The 19,986-nt window shown below is 34.9% G+C and overlaps 1 protein-coding gene across 1 annotated transcript in view; it reads right to left on the minus strand.

The window, feature by feature from the left end:
* The window catches only part of LOC128997735 (endoribonuclease Dcr-1), a 109,952-nt gene that overhangs the window by 36,951 nt on the left and 53,015 nt on the right, over positions 1-19,986 (minus strand). The window contains 8 exon segments of the mRNA XM_054423384.1: positions 35-288; positions 1,003-1,085; positions 1,088-1,132; positions 1,134-1,184; positions 1,696-1,871; positions 3,809-4,022; positions 16,712-16,891; positions 19,217-19,327. Coding sequence (XP_054279359.1) covers positions 35-288; positions 1,003-1,085; positions 1,088-1,132; positions 1,134-1,184; positions 1,696-1,871; positions 3,809-4,022; positions 16,712-16,891; positions 19,217-19,327 — 1,114 coding nt within the window.

A 19,986-nucleotide genomic window follows, 5' to 3' on the forward strand; every position in this document is an offset into this window, starting at 1 on the left:
ACCGACTCAACTGTATGTACATGTTATTACTTACCACTGTCTAGTGTGAGCTGGCCAAGTCCAACTTCACGAGCGACTGTCGTCCGTATCTCGTCTGCCAGCAAGAGAGCGTTGATGCGGTACAAGATACATGGCAGACACACTGCCTGACGCCACAGACTGGCTGGGAACGGATGGATCATACACAGTTCTGGAACTAGGATCTGCTTCTGCTCCAGATTCTCCCTTTTGGCTCGTTTGGTTTCTTCGCTGCTCGTTGGGAGAGCAACACCCTTGCGATTTACGTATCTAGTAAGAAAATCATCAGTGATAAAATGGTTATTGTCATATCCCTGAGTGAATATTTGATAACATCTCTGTATAAAATATGTAATTTTCAAATAATGGTCAAGACAGATGTTATTGTTTACTGTTTACATTATTCAGTTGTTCATTAGAAACTATATAAAGGAGTTTACTTTCAGTCACTATTCAATAAATATAGCTTTCCAGTGCATGTATTTCCAATTCAAGTCACAAGTTATGCAAACACACAAGTCTGGAACAAAATCTCAAAAGAAATTTATTTTTAAATCCATCCATAGTACTCTGGGTTACAACTGATTTAAGAGGTAACAGTTTAGGCAAAATTTAATTAACTCATTTTTTATCTAATGGTCACTTCAAATACTAAATTATTAAAATACTTTCATTATCTTAAGTTTTTGGTAAAAAATTTCTAGATTACTATTTGGGACGAGGACAAAATAAGGTGTGGGCCTATTTCAACCCAAATACGAAGGAAAATTAACAATGACTATAGATGAGCGGGGTCTTTTGTAACTTGGTAACTGATTAAGACTGCCATATATTAGAAGCACAATGATCGAGGACAGTTGTGTCAAGTTTCCAACCATCAAAAATCTACTCGTCTCAGAATCAAGGTGTCAAGCATTGATTAAACTAATAAACTACTTAGTACTTAGTACTTAGTAGCTATAGTAACTACCCAGTAGTAGCTACCTTGGAGTCAAGAAATTTAATCTTGCCGAGGTGTGATCTACATCTAGCAATGGCTGTTCACTGTTCTGCACTGTGATGCCCGCTACTTCTTCTGATAATACTCTTCAAACGTCTGGTAGTCTGAGCCTGCGGAATGAAGATTTTGGGTTCAGCTGGCTACAGATCTCAGCCACATAGAAATACTGAAAAATATAAAGCAATAGTTAAACACTGTAATAGCAACCAAATAAAAGGATCTGTGTGTGGGGGGAGAGGAGAAGGGAGACTGTTTAAGATGCAGTAGGGTTTGCATCTTTAAAAATCAGCTGTCTACAATTATAGAGTTGACAAGTTAAGCATGCGTATACACCAATGTGCGTTTTTCTTTTTCCAGTAACGGTGGAGACAAGAACCGATATATATATATATACATGTTTAACCTCAGGATGGCAAAACAACAATAATTAGCACCAAAATTAGTTGTCAGGTGTGGATTAAAATTAGAGGGATGTGGATTAAAATTAGAGAGACTTGATGTCGCCTAAGTTTGACAAAAGATAGCAACCCCTCAAGATGTTAAATGCTCTGCCTCAACTAGTCAAGATCCTTCCCACTGGGCAATTTAGAACAAGAGTCGGGAATTGGTTAAAGAAAAATTCTTGACTATTGTTGTAAAGTAACAGTATTTTCCATATCTTATCTAGCCAAACGTACCTGAGGCTGATCTTGGTTTCGATACCATGGCATCACAACAGCATCGTGGTACTTCACTGCATCAAAGACAAACATTTGACGTTCCTCGTCCGAGATGTTGTGGGGCATTTCTCCTCGTCGAGAATAGATTAGTTTGAGAAATTCCCAATCTACTTCAACGGTCATGTTGTCTTTGCCTGAAAGAAACAAAGCGATATATTCATAAGTATACAGTAGGCCTAATGTACTAAAAGAAAGAGTGTATTCGATGTAGTCTATTGTGTAATGGCAATTTGTAAGCTGATCTTATTCAGTAACAAAGCTACACAGATCATCTCACACCATCCTGCACTCATCTTTTACTCATTTTGGGTTAAAATACGCACCAAGGTCGCGTCCCCATCTCAAATAATTGATAATTGAATTGAGATTCAACTCTAATGCTTGATTCTTTAAAATTTACCTGAAATATTGTGCAAAAACAATGTCCACTAGGAAAATTTTGTTTTACGAGTTCAAAGGTCATATGTGAATGATAGCCCCTTACGTGCATTACCAAGAGCATTAGCTTGATTCCACACACCAGATGATGCAGCACCTACTTAGATTATAGAGCTAAATTTGGCTGTGTCACAAGACAATTGATCCTGCGTATTGTTTATTGATTTAACACATTCGCTGCAGTGGGTCCACCCTCCACCGGTGGATTCCGCGCGACTTCACTAAAGAGCGGAGGGTCCACCAGTGGGGGAGAGTGCCTTTGATTGTTTGGACTTTGGATGCTTGGTGTGGTTCAGCCACTTGTACAATATGGTTGGTTCGTTGCTGCATTGTTCCGAGAGACTGTACATATTCCACAATGCAGTTTGTTTGCGCCTTGGCGGGTGCGGAAAGGTCCACCTATGTACCCTAAGTTCACGTTATTATTTTTGTATTTTGACTACATATATAAATATTTGTATGTATATATCTTTGTTTTTTAAATTCTAAAATGGACTCTGTGAAATGGACTTGTATCGCACGATGCGCTGTAAGCGGCTAGCGGCGTGGCAGATTAAAACGCTACGGCAGCGGCAAGCCTATGCTATTTTTATTTTGCTCGAGGTGTGGGAGGTCCACCAGTGACTGATAAACTTTGACCTTCAAAAATCAACAATTGGAGTCTTGGTTATGACTTTTACCAGTGGTTCCCGACATTTAGACTTAAAAGTTAGGATTTTAACAAATAAAGATTTTTAGCATTTATTATAGTTATTAAAAACTTTAATAACTAATGAATGTGCTAACTTGTCTATTTAGACTCATGTATTTAATTTAATAATTACACAAGGTTGGTAAAGAAACAAAAAATCATTTCCGATAAAGAAATCAAAAACGCTTTTACGGGAAAGTGATTCGAAACAAAAAAAAATTTATGGATTATGGATATGTTATGGATTGAACCTGGCATTCTCACACAAAGTCCAAAATGCTATCCACTAGGCTAACATAACACCTAGCTTGATAATTACTTGACTCTGGGGTAATGCCCCTTACAAAGCCCCTGAACCAGGAGCTCTTCTAATGTACATAGATAGGGTTGGGCTGACCAAAACTTTAAATTCTTTTCCTGTTGCAGGTATAAGATTTTTTTAACACTTAACCTCTGCAAGTCAAAGTGTTAAGGATTGGTTGGTTGCAGACCCATTTTATTCCTTGCAGGAGTTTTTCATCTCAAAATGTAACACAATGAAGTAAACAAAAAATGAGAAGAGGTTTATTAAATGTTAACACTGCCTGCAGCTATGAGTGTATTTTGTTTTTTGAGTTTTGTACTTTTTTCCTATTTTGTAAAATTTTAATTTTTGTTCCTTAGCATGTTTTAGAGTTTTATCCATTTATTTTCCATGTAGTGCTTTTTGGACTTTCTGGACTTAAGATTGTGAGTCAGGAGTAAATGCAACTATGTTTTTGCTAGTTTTACTGACTTGGCCAATTGTAATTTACTGAAGCGCTCAATAAAACTTGAACATTCCCTCAACTTTAACATCAAAACATTTTCTATTACTCCCAATACTCCCATATATCTCATGTTGATGTTTCATCAAGCAGCCTTTTGTCATCTAAGTAATTAGACAATACAAACGTCACTTACCCTTTCTCGTGGGTACAATCATGTACGAGTTCTCAGATGCATTTGGGTCAAACAGCATGAGGTATTTCTGCAACCTCAGCACACTGGTGAATGTATAGTTGAGAAAAGTAGCGATCATCTCCAACTGTTCTTGAGAGAGACGAAGATCTTCCTGTCTCAACTCAAGGCTAACACGCACTTCTCCTGACCTTGTGAAGATTGGGAACGGACAAATCTGAAGGGAGAACAAATTGGTGAAAAAATACAAATCATCTTCAGCAGTTCATTTGTAACAGTAAATAAATACAAACTTGCATTTTGTCATAATCTCATGTTTTAAATCAAGTGAAGAGAGCAAATTAATTATTTCAAAGGCAAAATGAATAATGGGACGCGTTGCAGAAAGTCAACAGTCCCGGAAGATCAAATAATTTATACCTGTGCCGCTAGGTCAAAAACTACAATGTTTGCAGTGTCTGTAGATCAAAAATCCCAGTAAGTCAAATAGTACAGTCCGAGCTAAAAACGTGGTCTATGTTAAAGCAATTGACTTATTGGGAATTTGACCTAATGCAACAGCAGTTTTAATATAACGAAATAAGATAAAATATAAGTTCAGTTTCGCTGAGTCAACAGTGCCGGAAGGTCAAAAGTATAATCTGTTAAAAACAACGATAGTCCTCTCGACGCATGACTTCAATAATTTCGTGTTTTGGTGTACTTAAAGTTGTGCTAAAATTTTGAAAATTGGCACAGAGCTTCTTGGTTAGTCCTACTCGATGGCTATTTTGTTGTTGGAACTTTAAACTATTTACCGATCTAATTAATACAAATTGATATGTATGGTGAAATAGTTTTAAATTGTGATTTCTAACATGAAAAAGTTAGCATGCGAGATTTTTTGTTGTTTTTGGGTTAGAGAGGTTTCGTCTGTGGCAAAGTTGTAGCCAAAAGTGTGATGCGTAAAATAATTTTTTTTTGAATTTTTTACAATCAGTGGTTCAATAGATAACTTGGGTTGAAGAGGACGGCAAATTTAGCATTTCGCAACGCATGGAAAGAACTACATCGTACGATGCGACTGCTGAGTGGACTTTAAATTTACAGTTCTGTTCTAAGAACAAGAAAAAGATGAACAGATCACCAGTACATTCATATTATTTATAAAACATCTTTTTGTATTACCAGCTTACATTTTTCACTTATAAGAATACATCATAAACAGGGTGTTAAAAATAAGCGGGGAGATACTTTTCAAGATTCAAGATTCAAGATCTTTATTTGTCATTAAGCAATACAAGTATTACAATAGACATCGTCAAAGTTGTTTTTTTTTTTTTTTTTTTTTTTTTAATAATACATACAGTTATTTCCTGTTAGAGTAGGCCTAATAGCAAGAATGCACCAAGTGAGTAGCAATCACTCTTTAAAATATAACAGTTAAACATAATTAACTCTAAAATAAATAAATTAACAATTTACATGTCAATGATCAAAAATAAAATCTGTAAATATAATAACAATAAAATATTTAAATATAATAACAGTTAAATAATTAAATATATTAATACTAACATTGATGTTCTAAAAACATAGGGAACTAATATCACAGGCCAGATAATCGTCTATGGAGTAAAAAACATTTTCCTTAAGCCATTGTTTTATAATAGAAACAAATTGTTTAAAGGGTACAATCCATGCCTTTTTTGGCAATTTATTGAATAGTTGTATCTTCATACACATGTGGCTGCTCTTTGTTTTTTCTAATCTTACAAAAGCTAAATCTAATTGATAGTTATTCCTAGTATAGTACTGATGAGTTTCGTTTCTAGTTGTAAAATTTTTCAAAGACTCCTTAACATCTATTAGACAACAGTAAATATATAGATTAGGCAAAGTCATTATTTGTAATTCTTTGAATATTGGTTTACAAGACTGTCTTTGTGGTATATTCTTGATTGCTCTCAGTGCCTTTTTTTGCCATCCAAGAGCAGTCTGTGCACTGCAAGAGTTGCCCCATAAGGTTATACCATATCTTAGATGGGAATGAAAAAAAGCATAGTATGCAGTAATCAGCATATCTGCAGTAACACAGTGTCTTAGTTTTCTGAGAAGACAAACCACCCTGGCCAGTTTCTTACACAATTGCTCTAAGTGACTATCCCAACTTAATCTGCTGTCTAAATATATGCCTTTACCTAGTAATTCCTTGGGTCAAAATAAACAGAAAATCAAGGATAACATTTTTTCGTTTCGTTAACCAGATATCCACCATTTTGTATTTTTTACAAACAAATATTTATCTTTGCACTTTTCCAACCGATTATTATGAAACTTGGTATGTATGTTAAGGTAGGAGAGACCCATGTTATAATTTTTCAATTTTCAATTTCTTTATTCATTGAGAAGTATACATAATACAGCATTTGAATAGTGTCAAAGATTACAATTATTAAAATATAAAATACAAATTAAAAATAAATCTTAAATTAAAAAATACATCTCCCCATACAGATGCCTTCTTCTAGTATTCTTGAGGGAGGTGGAAAAATTCTTCTTGAGAATAAATTGCCATGTTTATTAAGAAATTTTTTAGTTTTGTTTTAATCTTTTTTGGATCTTTTTCATTTCTAATTCCTCCAGGGATATGTTTAAAAAAAACTTTTACCAGCAAATGATGGCTTTTTTTCATAAAACTTTAATCTGTGCCTATTTTGCAAAATCTGATTTTTTTTCTCGTTTCATATCGGTGAACCGGTAGATTGGATACATCGGATGAGGTTTTATTTTTAAAAATTAAAATTGAATCATAAATATACTGCCCATAAACAGTTAGTATGTTTAGCTGTTTAAAGTGCTCTTTTGCCGAGACATCAGAATTTAGTCTGAGCATTACTCTCACTGCTCTTTTTTGATGTTTTAATATTTTATCTAGATTGATTTGAGTTGTTGCTCCATATAGACAGATACCAAAGGAAATATGTGAATGGATATATGCAAAGTAAATGTTTTTCAAAGTTTTGACATCACAATACACAGACATTTTTGAAAGGGCAAAAATTCCAGAGTTGATTTTTGAAACTATTTTTTTTGTATGATCATTCCAATTCAAATTTTGATCTATTGTTAGACCCAAAAAGTTTGTGCTGGTCTTTTGCTCAATAAGTTGCGAGTCATACATTATTATTGGGTGATTGGAATTTTTATTTTGTGATGTTTTAAATGTGATAAAATTAGTTTTTTTGTTATTTAATTTTAGGTTTTGGCACACCAGATAACTGCCCAAATTTCCAAGTTCTAGAAAAGCAGAAATTTCCGTTTGTTCCAGTGTAGGAGAGGAAATAATTAAATTAGCATCGTCAGCATACAGGCACAATTCACTTCTAGGTCTACATACTAGGACACTGCTTATGTCCTTTAAATAGCACAAAAATAGCAATGGTCCTAAAATAGACCCTTGAGGCACTCCATATTTTATTGTTTTAATTTCTGAGGCAGTTTGAATAATTTTATTATTTTTTAATTGAGTAATTTCAACATATTGTGTTCTATTACTCAGATAGGAATTAAACCATTGCAATGCATTTTTAGTTATTCCAAGCAATTTCAATTTATTCAATAATATTGGATGTTTTACACTATCAAAAGCTTTAGATAGATCCATGAATATGCCAATTGTTGTTTCACCTCTATCAACCGATTCAATAACTGACTCTAAAAATCATACTGCTGCAGTGACTACCGACCTTCCAGGCCTAAAACCATACTGGTAATCATCAAGTAAGTTAAACTTTTCAAGATAATCACTCAACTGATTGTAAACAATTTTTTCATAAATTTTGGAAACAGTTGGAAGAAGTGAAATGGGTCTGTAGTTTATTACATCTGTCTCATCGTCTTTTTTATGCAGAGGGATAATTTTTGCCTTTTTTAATTGAGCTGGAAACAAACCAGAAATGAAGGAAGAGTTTATCAGGTGAGCCAAAACTTTACTGATATTATGACCTACTTTCTTAAGTAAATTAATAGGTACATCATCATGGCCGCTAGACTTTTTGTTCTTTAGCGATTTCAATACGTTTTCCACCTCCTTCTCACAAACACTCTTAAGACTAAACTTAGGTTTCAGAAAGACATCTTGTTGAAAACTGGATGGGATTTCATGTGTTACATTTGAATCCCATTGGCTGTTATTAGGATCTAGATCTTCCACCACATTTAAAAAATATTCATTGAAGATATTTGAAATTAATATGGGATCCTCAACAAGATTTGTGCCTCTGTAAAGAAAAAAAGAAAAAAAGAAAAGGGTTTCCCCTTTCTACTACTTTTATATATTTAAATATTGTATTTAAATATATTTACTCCTTGCAATGCTCTTTAATGAATTCTTTACAAATGTTGGTTGCCCCTAGGTTGGAAGAACTCTAGAAAATAAAAATATCAGACAGAGCTTTTGGCAGTGGAAGCTTGATGTTATAAAAAATATGTGTGGGCCCTGCAAAATATAAATATTCCCCAAAGGTCCTTAGGGGACGCCCTTGGTACTGTTATGGTTCTTCCAAAAATGTAATACCTTTAATGAGAGCAATTTATCAGTCTTAATTCTACACTGAATTTACTTGCTCACTACTACACTAGTGTTTAGTGTTGCACTTAAAAGGTGAATCTTTTGTAGTGGCTTATGATTTACTGAATTACCTTTTGTTTACCAATTAGATACTATTGCATATACTGAATTACCAAGGTTATTGAGAACTAAAAAGTGAGTAACAATTTGATTTATTAAGCAGTATTTAAGATTTACAATGATTTCGGTTTGACAATTTCTGATTGTGTGATGTAATATAAAATATGACCGTGAGTGATACAATCAGACTGAATTGTTTTGTTTGAGAACGTTGAATGGATTTATCAAAGGGGAATATTTGGCGCGGTTTCACACCGATCTCGAAGGTGTCAACGGAGGAGTGGTTTTTAATTTAATTTGAGATGACCAGTGCCAAGCAAGTCCTGTTCGTTGGCCAACGATGTAAATATGAAGGTCGATTCTCGAAGGTCAACTGATTAAACAGTATTGCGTTTAATCGTAATAATATTTACTGGAACGTCGCTTATTGTTTTATGGCTAATTTGGCACTTTGGCGGTTCATCTATATGCAAACTGGCACAGCCTCCGATAACACTTCCGGATTCAGCCGGACCAGCTACCTAATCCCTCCTTTGATATTAATTGATTTCCCAAATTTAAATACTGATTGTGACACTCTTTGACGAATTGTACCTTTAATAATGACTCTGTGCAAAATTCAAATACTATATAAAAATATTACAAAGCAACTCTGAATTACCCTATAAAAACATTTTCATCTATTTATTCTTAATGCTATTGTATTACCACAGTCTAATAAATAAAGAGGATTGTTACAATATGAATGGATATGAAAATCAGCGAATTGGGATCGAACCGGGGAACATGTGCTTATTCTACATGAATTAACTAAACAAGACAGGAAAATTTACAAAGTATGCGACTCACTGAAATTTAAATATATAACAAATAAATAACACAAATTACTTACAGTTTGGACGTCCACAAATATAACACAAACAAAGGGATCAGGATGAGGAAATGTAACTAGTCGGTATTCTACAAGATGCGATCAATTGAAACTCGTGTGAACGTTTGAGAAATTTTCAAATGGCGGACCGCGTTTGGCCGGTAACGAACTTTTGCACTTTTTGACAACAACACAAATTCTAATTTCCGATCGCGAGGCAATTATATCCCTTAGGGATATAGGCTGAACGACTTTAAGGAAATTTGAGATTGCCCGACCAAACGCCGCGAGATGAATTTAATTTGCACAAGCGAAAGTTTTACCGAACTAGTTACGTTGAGATTTGGAGAGGAACTGATACTGCTGGAACCAAATGACCATCCGACTAGACCTTATCCCCTCTACTCCTTTAGTGCGTGGTGCATTCTGGTCTATACTGATCTATTGTTCAAAACAGCTGACTGTTCTTCGCGTTAACTTGTATTGATTTGTTGCCTTTTGCAACAAAATCGGTACAAAATGCCCCCTAGCAGAAAAAAATGATCCGTGATCGGCCTAGGACAGTCCAACCTATCGTACTACCTCGGAGCATTTTTGGTCTAGCCGGTGGACCACGACGATACACATAAACACAATTACAATTTACAATCAACAATAAGGCAACAACAATTTAAACAATGGTAACAACAATTTTTGAAATGGACTCTTGTGACAAAGGGCCAGTATTCACCACACCTTAACACCACGCAACGGCGTTTCGCGCACAAAAAAGACACTATGATGTACCACCATGTGATAATCAGCAGAGCGTGATGTCAGAAGCGGAGAACAGCTGGGCTCGTAGTAGTCCATTGTTACGGTGAGTGGCATTGTTGTGGTGAGTGCATTGGCTCTAGTAGGTCAGCGGCCCAACAGCTGATGGTAGGTGAGGCGGGGTGACGCGGTCCGCCATTTGAAAATTTCTCAAACGTTCACACGAGTTTCAATTGCTCGCGTCTTGTAGAATACCGACTAGTTACATTTCCTCATCCTGGTCCCTTTGTTTGTGTTATATTTGTGGACGTCCAAACTGTACGTAATTTGTGTTATTTATTTGTTATATATTTAAATTTCAGTGAGTCGCATACTTTGTAAATTTTCCTGTCTTGTTTTGTTAATTCATGTAGAATAAGCACATGTTCCCCGGTTCGATCCCAGTTCGCTGATTTTCATATCCATTCATATTGTAACAATCCTCTTTATTTATTAGACTGTGGTAATACAATAGCATTAAGAATAAATAGATGAAAATGTTTTTATAGGGTAATTCAGAGTTGCTTTGTAATATTTTTATACAGTATTTGAATTTTGCACAGAGTCATTATTAAAGGTACAATTCGTCAAAGATTGTCACAATCAGTATTTAAATTTGGGGGAATCAATTAATATCAAAGGAGGGATTAGGTAGCTGGTTCGGCTGAATCCGGAAGTGTTATCGGAGGCTGTGCCAGTTTGCATATAGATGAACCGCCAAAGTGCCAAATTAGCCATAAAACAATAAGCGACGTTCCAGTAAATATTATTACGATTAAACGCAATACTGTTTAATCAGTTGACCTTCGAGAATCGACCTTCATATTTACATCGTTGGCCAACGAACAGGACTTGCTTGGCACTGGTCATCTCAAATTAAATTAAAAACCACTCCTCCGTTGACACCTTCGAGATCGGTGTGAAACCGCGCCAAATATTCCCCTTTGATAAATCCATTCAACGTTCTCAAACAAAACACTTCAGTCTGATTGTATCACTCACGGTCATATTTTATATTACATCACACAATCAGAAATTGTCAAACCGAAATCATTGTAAATCTTAAATACTGCTTAATAAATCAAATTGTTACTCACTTTTTAGTTCTCAATAACCTTGGTAATTCAGTATATGCAATAGTATCTAATTGGTAAACAAAAAGGTAATTCAGTAAATCATAAGCCACTACAAAAGATTCACCTTTTAAGTGCAACACTAAACACTAGTGTAGTAGTGAGCAAGTAAATTCAGTGTAGAATTAAGACTGGTAAATTGCTCTCATTAAAGGTATTACATTTTTGGAAGAACCATAACAGTACCAAGGGCGTCCCCTAAGGACCTTTGGGGAATATTTATATTTTGCAGGGCCCACACATATTTTTTATAACATCAAGCTTCCACTGCCAAAAGCTCTGTCTGATATTTTTATTTTCTAGAGTTCTTCCAACCTAGGGGCAACCAACATTTGTAAAGAATTCATTAAAGAGTATTGCAAGGAGTAAATATATTTAAATACAATATTTAAATATATAAAAGTAGTAGAAAGGGGAAACCCTTTTCCTTTTTTCTTTTTTTTCTTTACAAATAAATGGTCCTGTCCGGGATATAAACGGGATATTAACAGTTTTATTTTATTAAGGTGTTTTTGTTTATAAAAAAAGATTCATCTCGATTCACCCTAAAATTTCAAAATTTAACACTTAACTACAATATAATATACTTTACTACACCACAATATTTACGTATCACGATAAATCTTTAACAAAATAAAATGGTAACATTTTTAAAATCCAAAGTAAATTAATATAATCTTTCTTTTTTGAAAAATATATTAAAAAAAAGGAGATGGTAAAATAACAACAGGCGAGTTTCGATCTGGGTGTTTCAGGTTTGAATCTAGGAGGATTTAACATTAATAAGGTAAGGAGGATTTAACATTAATAAGGTAACATTAATGTTTAATCCTCCTAGGTTTGAACTGATTGAGAGGAATACATGAAACCGAAGGGGGGAGGTAGCAACAAGTGCACTAGTATTTACTAGTGTCCAATTACAATTTGATGGATTTAACCAAAACCTTTTCTATTTCACTTATTTTCAGCTGTTAAATTTCAAACGATACGTTTTAGCGACATCATTAACGTTATTATCATCATCGTTTGAGTTTGGGTTTGCGGCAATGTATTTTTATGAATAAAACCTTTAATTTGATACCAAACTTAAACAGCTGTGTCTAAGGATTTTGTCGGCCTTAGTCACAAACAGGACAACAAGATCGCTCCACTCATCCCACACTCATCTCCATTCATACTTGGCTTAAAATGCATACATTTGTATGGTCGCCATTTCAAAGCAACATGGCTACATTATCAATGACAAACGTGGAAAACCTTTACGAATGTGAGTAAGTCCGAAAACAACTCTAAAAAACAATAAGCAATAAATTTCAAGAACCGTTGCTTATATCATTGGGTATACACGTATGTACTGACGTGTATACTCAATGCTTATATCGAACGAATGTACATCGTGAGAATTTCCATTAGTTGTTCCATTTAGTTGTGTGTCCATTAGTATAATAGTTTAGTTGACTTTTAAAGTCAGCGGAAATTGTGACCGTTATTACCCTTGAAATAATGTTTGTGTAGTATCCTACCAATAGTATCCTAATCCTACCAATGCTTATAGAATCATACGATTACAAATTTTCTGGTTAGAATATGTCGCATAGAGTGGTGACTACTGTATCTTTTTGGTTTGCTTGTAAAACAGGATCAACAGAGATTTTCCATCGACTTAAACAATACGATACTCTCAAATTGTTTATTGCTATAACAAACTATCACACAGTTTGATGAATATTTGTGTGTAAACCACATACAGTACACCTGTATTCTATCTATTTTTCCTTTTATTTTTCCAAGACTTTATAGAAAATCACGCATTACGTGTTCAGTGAAGAAAGGCTGTATCCCATGTGTTTTATTGGTAAAGAAGTAAAGAAGAACACTGCTTCAGGTCAGAGCATTCAGTTATCATCAGCAATTGTAATTCCCGAATCAGTAACTGAATCAATAGTCAATTATGTTAGTGTTTGTTGATTATTTATAATGCACTTTACATGCTCCATTTGATAGTTTATAATAATTTACTCGGAATCTATAAGACACCTTTGGCTTGTATTAAATATTGGGTTGGGCCGTTTAGTATTTTGAATACAATAGGGCGGTACTCGTCAAACAGTTAAATATTATTATTTCTATGAATTTAATGGGTAACTTTAAAGATTAGGTGGAATTTCTAACAATACTTCACCGTAATCAGCAGCAAACATAAATAAGGAATTCCAACTATTGCAACAGACGCTCTGACAGCCCGTCAACATAAGACCTGCAGACGGGTCAACGAATATGCTGAAAAAATAACGAGATAAGTGAGTGTAAGACTTTATATCCGGTCGTCATACGCCACGAGACATTCCGTCAGTGAATGGGAGGCCCACACAAGGGTGAAGATCGATAACGCGCTGCATTTGGAATGGAATAATTTGCACAGGTCCTCGAAAAGTACTAAATTCTCGAGACCCGAAAAAGTCAAGTGCCCAGAATGTCTTATACACACACAGAAATTCAAGTCCTCAAAATATTGCAATAGTGTATTTTCGTATAAATTCTTGATACCCGAAAAAGTCAAGTCCCCAAAATGTCTTATACACTTAAATATATATGAATTTGAACGGATGGTGTTTTTGGCCTCTAGGGTCTCAAAACGAAAAATTACATCGGTCCCGGGTCCAGGTGTTGCCATGAGTACTACGGTAATAGCTTATTCCCTATATGCGAAATTCGCTAAAAACCTAATAATTCTATAGAATAACTAACTGTACCCGCTGGCTTTGCCCCGTTTAAGTTCGCTGAGCTCACTTGCCTTGGGGTTAACTTGCCTCCAGGTTGAAGTTCGTTTGAAACGCTCACTCAGCTTTTGGTTGCAAATTAGCTGTTGTCATAAATTGTTTAATTGACACAGTTGTTAAGATTCATTAATTCCTTTTAAATATGAAAAATCATAAGGTTAACATGGGAAACTCCAGAGCCACTGGGGCGAAGCTCGAATGCCCTATCATAATAAAAATTACTCAGTTTTCCTATTTAATGCTCAAAGAATCGGTGTATCGAATTTCAGCCTCCTAGGTAAATGGGAAGTGGGAGAATTAGTGATGATGAGTGAGTGAGAGTGAGTGTGTCAGTGAGGGCTTTGCCTTTTATAAGTATACATAGCACATTCAACCAGCTGTTAGTTAAAACAAATTATATTGGACTAAAACAAATCGATGATAAAAAATAATTTGAACATCCTACTACTGTATTTTACTATGCATATTTAATTAATCTGCCATCCTCGTACCGAAGAATTAAATATATCAATGGTCAGCATTACACATAGTATAAATAAGCCAACCATAAGTATGTATTTGAATTTTCTTCCAAATGCTGAATGTTACAGCTGTTATGTTAAGCAAATTATATTGTACTAAAAGCTAGCTAGAAGCATTGACTTATTGGAGAAGGTTAGCATCGGCTGCTAGACTTTTTAAAAACTAAAACTTAATTTATAAAAAACTGGGACACTAATTTTAAATTATAGCTTTGAAATTCCCTAGTTCTCAAAATTGTCTTTCTTTCAACACAAAGCTAATGAAAATCCATCGTCTGGTTGATTCAGAATCGTGAAAAAACCCCATTTACGTTTTAATAATATATATGATAGTTTGGACAGGTTTCAACCCTTCCGAGGCGTAATACATTTACACAGTTTATATGTAGACTACATTATAACTCATAAAATAGTTCTACAATTAAATGGATCTCCTTTTACAAACGTATATAATAACCAGAAATTTTCAGATCGTCCTTGCGGGTATTTTATGCCACAAATTTTGACGAAAGGCTATACCTATTAACAGTGTTGACCAAACAGTTGGCAAGAAGCATTAATAGATAAGCTATGTACCAAATATGATAATTTTAGCTCTATTCTAATTATGACAAAACACGAAGTAACTAAAAGCGAGTTTTGTTGGTGTAGTAAGCGTTGCAGGAGGTCTACTTTACACTGAATCGATGTTCACTTTTATTGCTTTTGATCTTCCGGCACTGTTGACTCAGCGAAACTGAACTTGTATTTTACCGTATTTCGTTATATTCAAACTGCTGTTGCATTAGGTCAAATTCCCAATAAGTCAATTGCTTTAACATAGACCACGTTTTTAGCTCGGACTGTATTATTTGACTTACTGGGACTTTTGATCTACAGACACTGCAAACATTGTAGTTTTTGACCTAGCGGCACAGGTATAAATTATTTGATCTTCCGGGACTGTTGACTTCCAGCAACATTCCCTGAATAATGCAGTTTACTTTCTAAAGGTTGTGCTGTTTAAGACAGTTATTAGGCGATAAAGCTTCTACTTTATAATAAATTAAACTAGTTGGTTATTTGATCTAAACCATAAATAGTTATTTTGGCTAACTACCTCAATCAAGATAACAGTTGGTCAGCATAATTGGATCTTTGGAAGCAAATCCTTCAAATAAATCAAACACTAGGGAAGTGAAGCCTTAAAGGAAATGACCTCTTCAGTTACCATTTATCCCTCTGATGGATCATAAGCTTTAAAATTACACGTTAATCGTAAAAATCGGTTTAGTAAGGCAAGAGGAAGAGATTTTACAGAAAACCCTTATTGTATTAAGCATTTAGTTAAACAATAGTTCATCTAACATCAAATTAGCAAACTTGAAAGAACAAACTAAATAATCCTTTGGAGATACAATCTTTGATACCGGGGTATTGTAGTAACCCTAATTCAAGAGTAAACGTTTTACATTACAGTGGAACCTTGATAACAAAACCCTCAATAACAAGTATCATTTTCAAACCCCCTTGAATGTACTTTACCTCTAATCACATGTTGTTACAAACCTCGATCAGAAGTCAACCTTGATAATAAGTCTTATTTTATATAGTCCCTCATAAGCTGGCTCTTGAACCATCGCTACTAGCCTCTAGTTCACAACGATAATGTGCCCTCACGCAGGTTGTGTCAACTGTCCTCGCGACCCACTTGAAGGTGCTCAATTACATGAGTCAACCCTGTGAGTCAACGGAACTGTATGCAGTCCGCTCTTTTCCTTACCTCCACCCTCCCCCGCCTACACTGCACGTGCTAGGTCCAAGTGCCAGCTTACACGTCACAGGCTATAATCTCCATGTGTCGTATTACCAAGGTTCCATCTTATTATGATATTCAGGTTAAAGTCGTGTCATATTGCTGATAAATTGAGCTAATAATAACCGTATAATAATAATATCACTGATTCAGAAGAACTCACGTATTTTGCCCTAAGAGGAATTGACCACTTTCAGGCTTTTAGACATAACTATTTGAGTTCCACTTTCATTTTATTTATAACTATAGATTTGATGTAAATTTGGTTCTAAAACAACCGATATTGATGTAGAAAACCCCCAAATGACATGAAAAAATTGTTCTGCAATACAGGGAGTATACCTTGGGTATTGGCTTCATGGTTAGGATCCCAAAGCCTTGAGGAGAATCTTCCGGAGGGTGCAGCTTTCGCCCTCTTGTGTTTTGTTCTTCTGGAAGAGGACATGTGAGCAGCATCTGCAGCTGGTAGAGGCGCGCTCCCTGACCTACCACAGGCCTACAGTTGCTCAGGGAGCTGGCGATCTGCAATCAAATATCCAATATAGTCATCTGAGCTCTAACAATTGGGTTTTACAACAAATGTTGAATTGTGCGTTTTAAAAGAAAACAAATAGTTTAGGAAATACATTATTTTTATAATCATCAATGTTTAAGTACACTGTGGCCGACTGGAACAAGAGGTTTTTTAAATGGCGAGTATAGACGCGACTTTAATTGTTGCGAAGGGAGAGAGAGGTCACCGATTTTCGACTATGATTGCCATTTGAGAATTCATGAAGAAGGGGAAGGTCCAACACCGTATGTTTTCCTTTGATGCATAGGTGAGAAGAGAAGTCTACCATGGCGAATTTTTCAGGTCCACTTTCAACTTCGACCCCATCGTATCATTCCCATCTTTAATACAATTCTGAGGAGGTTTACAAATTCCAGAACCCTAATGCAATTAGGGACGATTAACGAGGAAGTAGCAACAATAATTAATGGTGCCATGAGTTGCTGGGACAAGTAATGAAACACTTGTAAAGGATTGAAACCCGCATGAAAGAAAGTGGACTTAACCTGGCTGACAGTTCCATATGTAATGGAAATGTGACAAGTGTAGCCAACTATTTTAAGTAAGTAGTGTATTTCTTGAATGGGAAGAGTTTACAAATATTTAACGTAATTAAAGTTACAATTGACACAAAAACAAAACGAGTGATGTTTTTTTTAACTTCCGGTCTTTTCCGATCACCCTTTATAATAACTAACTGAAGTAACTATTGCAACACTGTTAATGTATCAATTTGTGACACTATAGGTCATGTTATTATTTTGTTCCCTCCTTTTATCACATTGAATTCACACTTAAGGACACACAGTAAATTCTGAATAATCCGAATTTTTTACCATTCAAGATTAACTCAGTCCACATAACATGGATTTATCGAGGGGTGATGTTGAGTTGTGCAGGTCGTTTTTAGAATTCAAGAACTAACCTAACTATTCGGTGAGTCAAGCATGTGGTTTGGTCAAAGGTAGTGTTGAATTTTACAGTTTACAACTTGTATTGTTCCACAAAGCTGTATAACTTTTGTAGTAGTTAGGGAGTACAAGTCAGCTGTTGCAAACTCGGTTGTAAACTTTGATTATAAACAATCCCTTGTATAGAAATTATGTATCGATTGATTTAATCTGTAGTAGCTTATTTTCTTGTCGATTGTTTGAGTTGTATAATGCACGCTAACACAATTGTAATAAACAAAATGATTGAATCACTTACTAAACAGCTGCTTGTTTGCACTAGCAAAATTAAAACAAGTTGGAAGTCATTTTGAGAGGTTATATTTGCATGAAAAGTATTTTAGTTTTCTAAATCAGTTTGTTGAAAAAGTGGATGCAAAAAAGTTGTTGAAAGTGGCTGAATCTGTGAATAATGTTGCGATATGACGAAAAATGTAGTTCATCACTTGGGCAAAAAGAGTTTTTTTCAATTATCGCTCATTTTCTCAAGTGAAATTTTAGCTCGTGTCAAAAAGAGTTACGTCCTAGTGATGAAATATCTAATTTTCCTAAACAGGGTCCATCATGATTATTGTTTTTGAATAAAACTTAGATATTTTCAACAGTTCAGAAGAAATCTTATAGCAGATTTTTAAAAGTTGTCCATGCAATCAAGATCAAGATGCTCATATAAAGATTTTGTGTTTAGGTATGGTTTCACTAAATTTTTAACACTCCCTTAAACGATTGTTTTTTAACACTTGAACAAACCATAAAATTTTTATTTTAACTTCGAAAAAAAACAAATACCTTTGGTGTACCGTAGCTCATTCTATTGTAGAAAATTAAGCTTGCTTTGGTGTGTTATTCATGTAAGAGCACTTCTAGTGAGTTAGAAGAATAAATTTTATAAAAATAACAATGATTTTGACATTTACCTTAATATTTACACTACGTTTCTTTGTGAAGGGAAATCTCCAGTACAATATTTATACTTGCTAATGATTTTTTTTACTTGCTACTTGAGGTGGAATTTAATCTACAGGGGGTTCTAAATTACCGATTTGAACAACTACTGTATTTATAAAAAATACCTTGAGTATTTTCAATAACGTTTTTGGGGTTGCAGATTAAATATATCTGTCACAGCAAACCTACAGACTAAATATATTTCTAATTGTTTTCGATTTAGGGTTTAGAGCATGTCTGATAGGGTTCCACATTCATTGAAGTATGGTTTTTACTTAATTTTAGTTATGTTTGAGGAACATCAATCCTGAGGGCTAATAAATTGGACTGTGGAGCTTTACTGGGTTGCCTATGTTTCTATGCTGGTGGTTCAAACTCTCTTGGAGAATTGCTTACTCTTTTGTAATAATACTGCCTCCTCTTGGTTGTCCCAGGACGAGGTTCTAAAGAGTCAACTGGGATGATTTCCTCTTCGTCATCGTCTTCTTCTAGACTTGTCAAGCTTTCCTGGAAAATTAAATTTAAAGGTAAAAAGGTGGGTCTAGTCTACCAAAGGGTTACAAAAACATTCATTCACTTATAATAAAACTCTTATTAGTTGGCATCTCAACACACATAATTTAATGTTTTGAGTAGTTACTATTGTAACATGCTGCTGTTAGGTTGGGTGATATTTCAAAAGGGTTTGGAACAAAAACTGGCTTAAGGCAAGGCTATATAGTAAGTCCTCTCCTGTTCAGATTGTTCAAAAACGATTTACCAGGGGTGAAGAAAGGGGGCTGCAATTTCAGTGACAAACGAGTAAATGTATTGATGAATGCAGACGACATTGTACTGCTGGCCACCACAGCAACAATGTTACAAATGATTAGAAACTTGTGGTGTTGCAGTGCAGTTTGAAACATACAGTAAATCTGTCAGAATTCAGAATAATAGTTTTCAGAAAAGGGGATTAAATTATTCGGTTATGATAAAGGTGGTATAAGGGCAATCAGATTGAAGAGGTGAACAGTTATAAATATTTAAATATTTACTACGACAATGTTATGGGAAAACATTTTACAGAGAAGAAGCTAAACAATTAGGCAACTAATTTAGCATGGTAAGGGTGTGACGCTCGCGGTCAATCAGCTGATCGCTGGAGAACTTGGGGGAGGGGATATGAA

The sequence above is a fragment of the Macrosteles quadrilineatus genome, unplaced genomic scaffold, assembly GCF_028750875.1.
Source record: "Macrosteles quadrilineatus isolate MER2022 unplaced genomic scaffold, UCM_ALF_1.0 Scaffold_7__1_contigs__length_78375512, whole genome shotgun sequence".
Lineage (NCBI taxonomy): Eukaryota > Metazoa > Arthropoda > Insecta > Hemiptera > Cicadellidae > Macrosteles > Macrosteles quadrilineatus.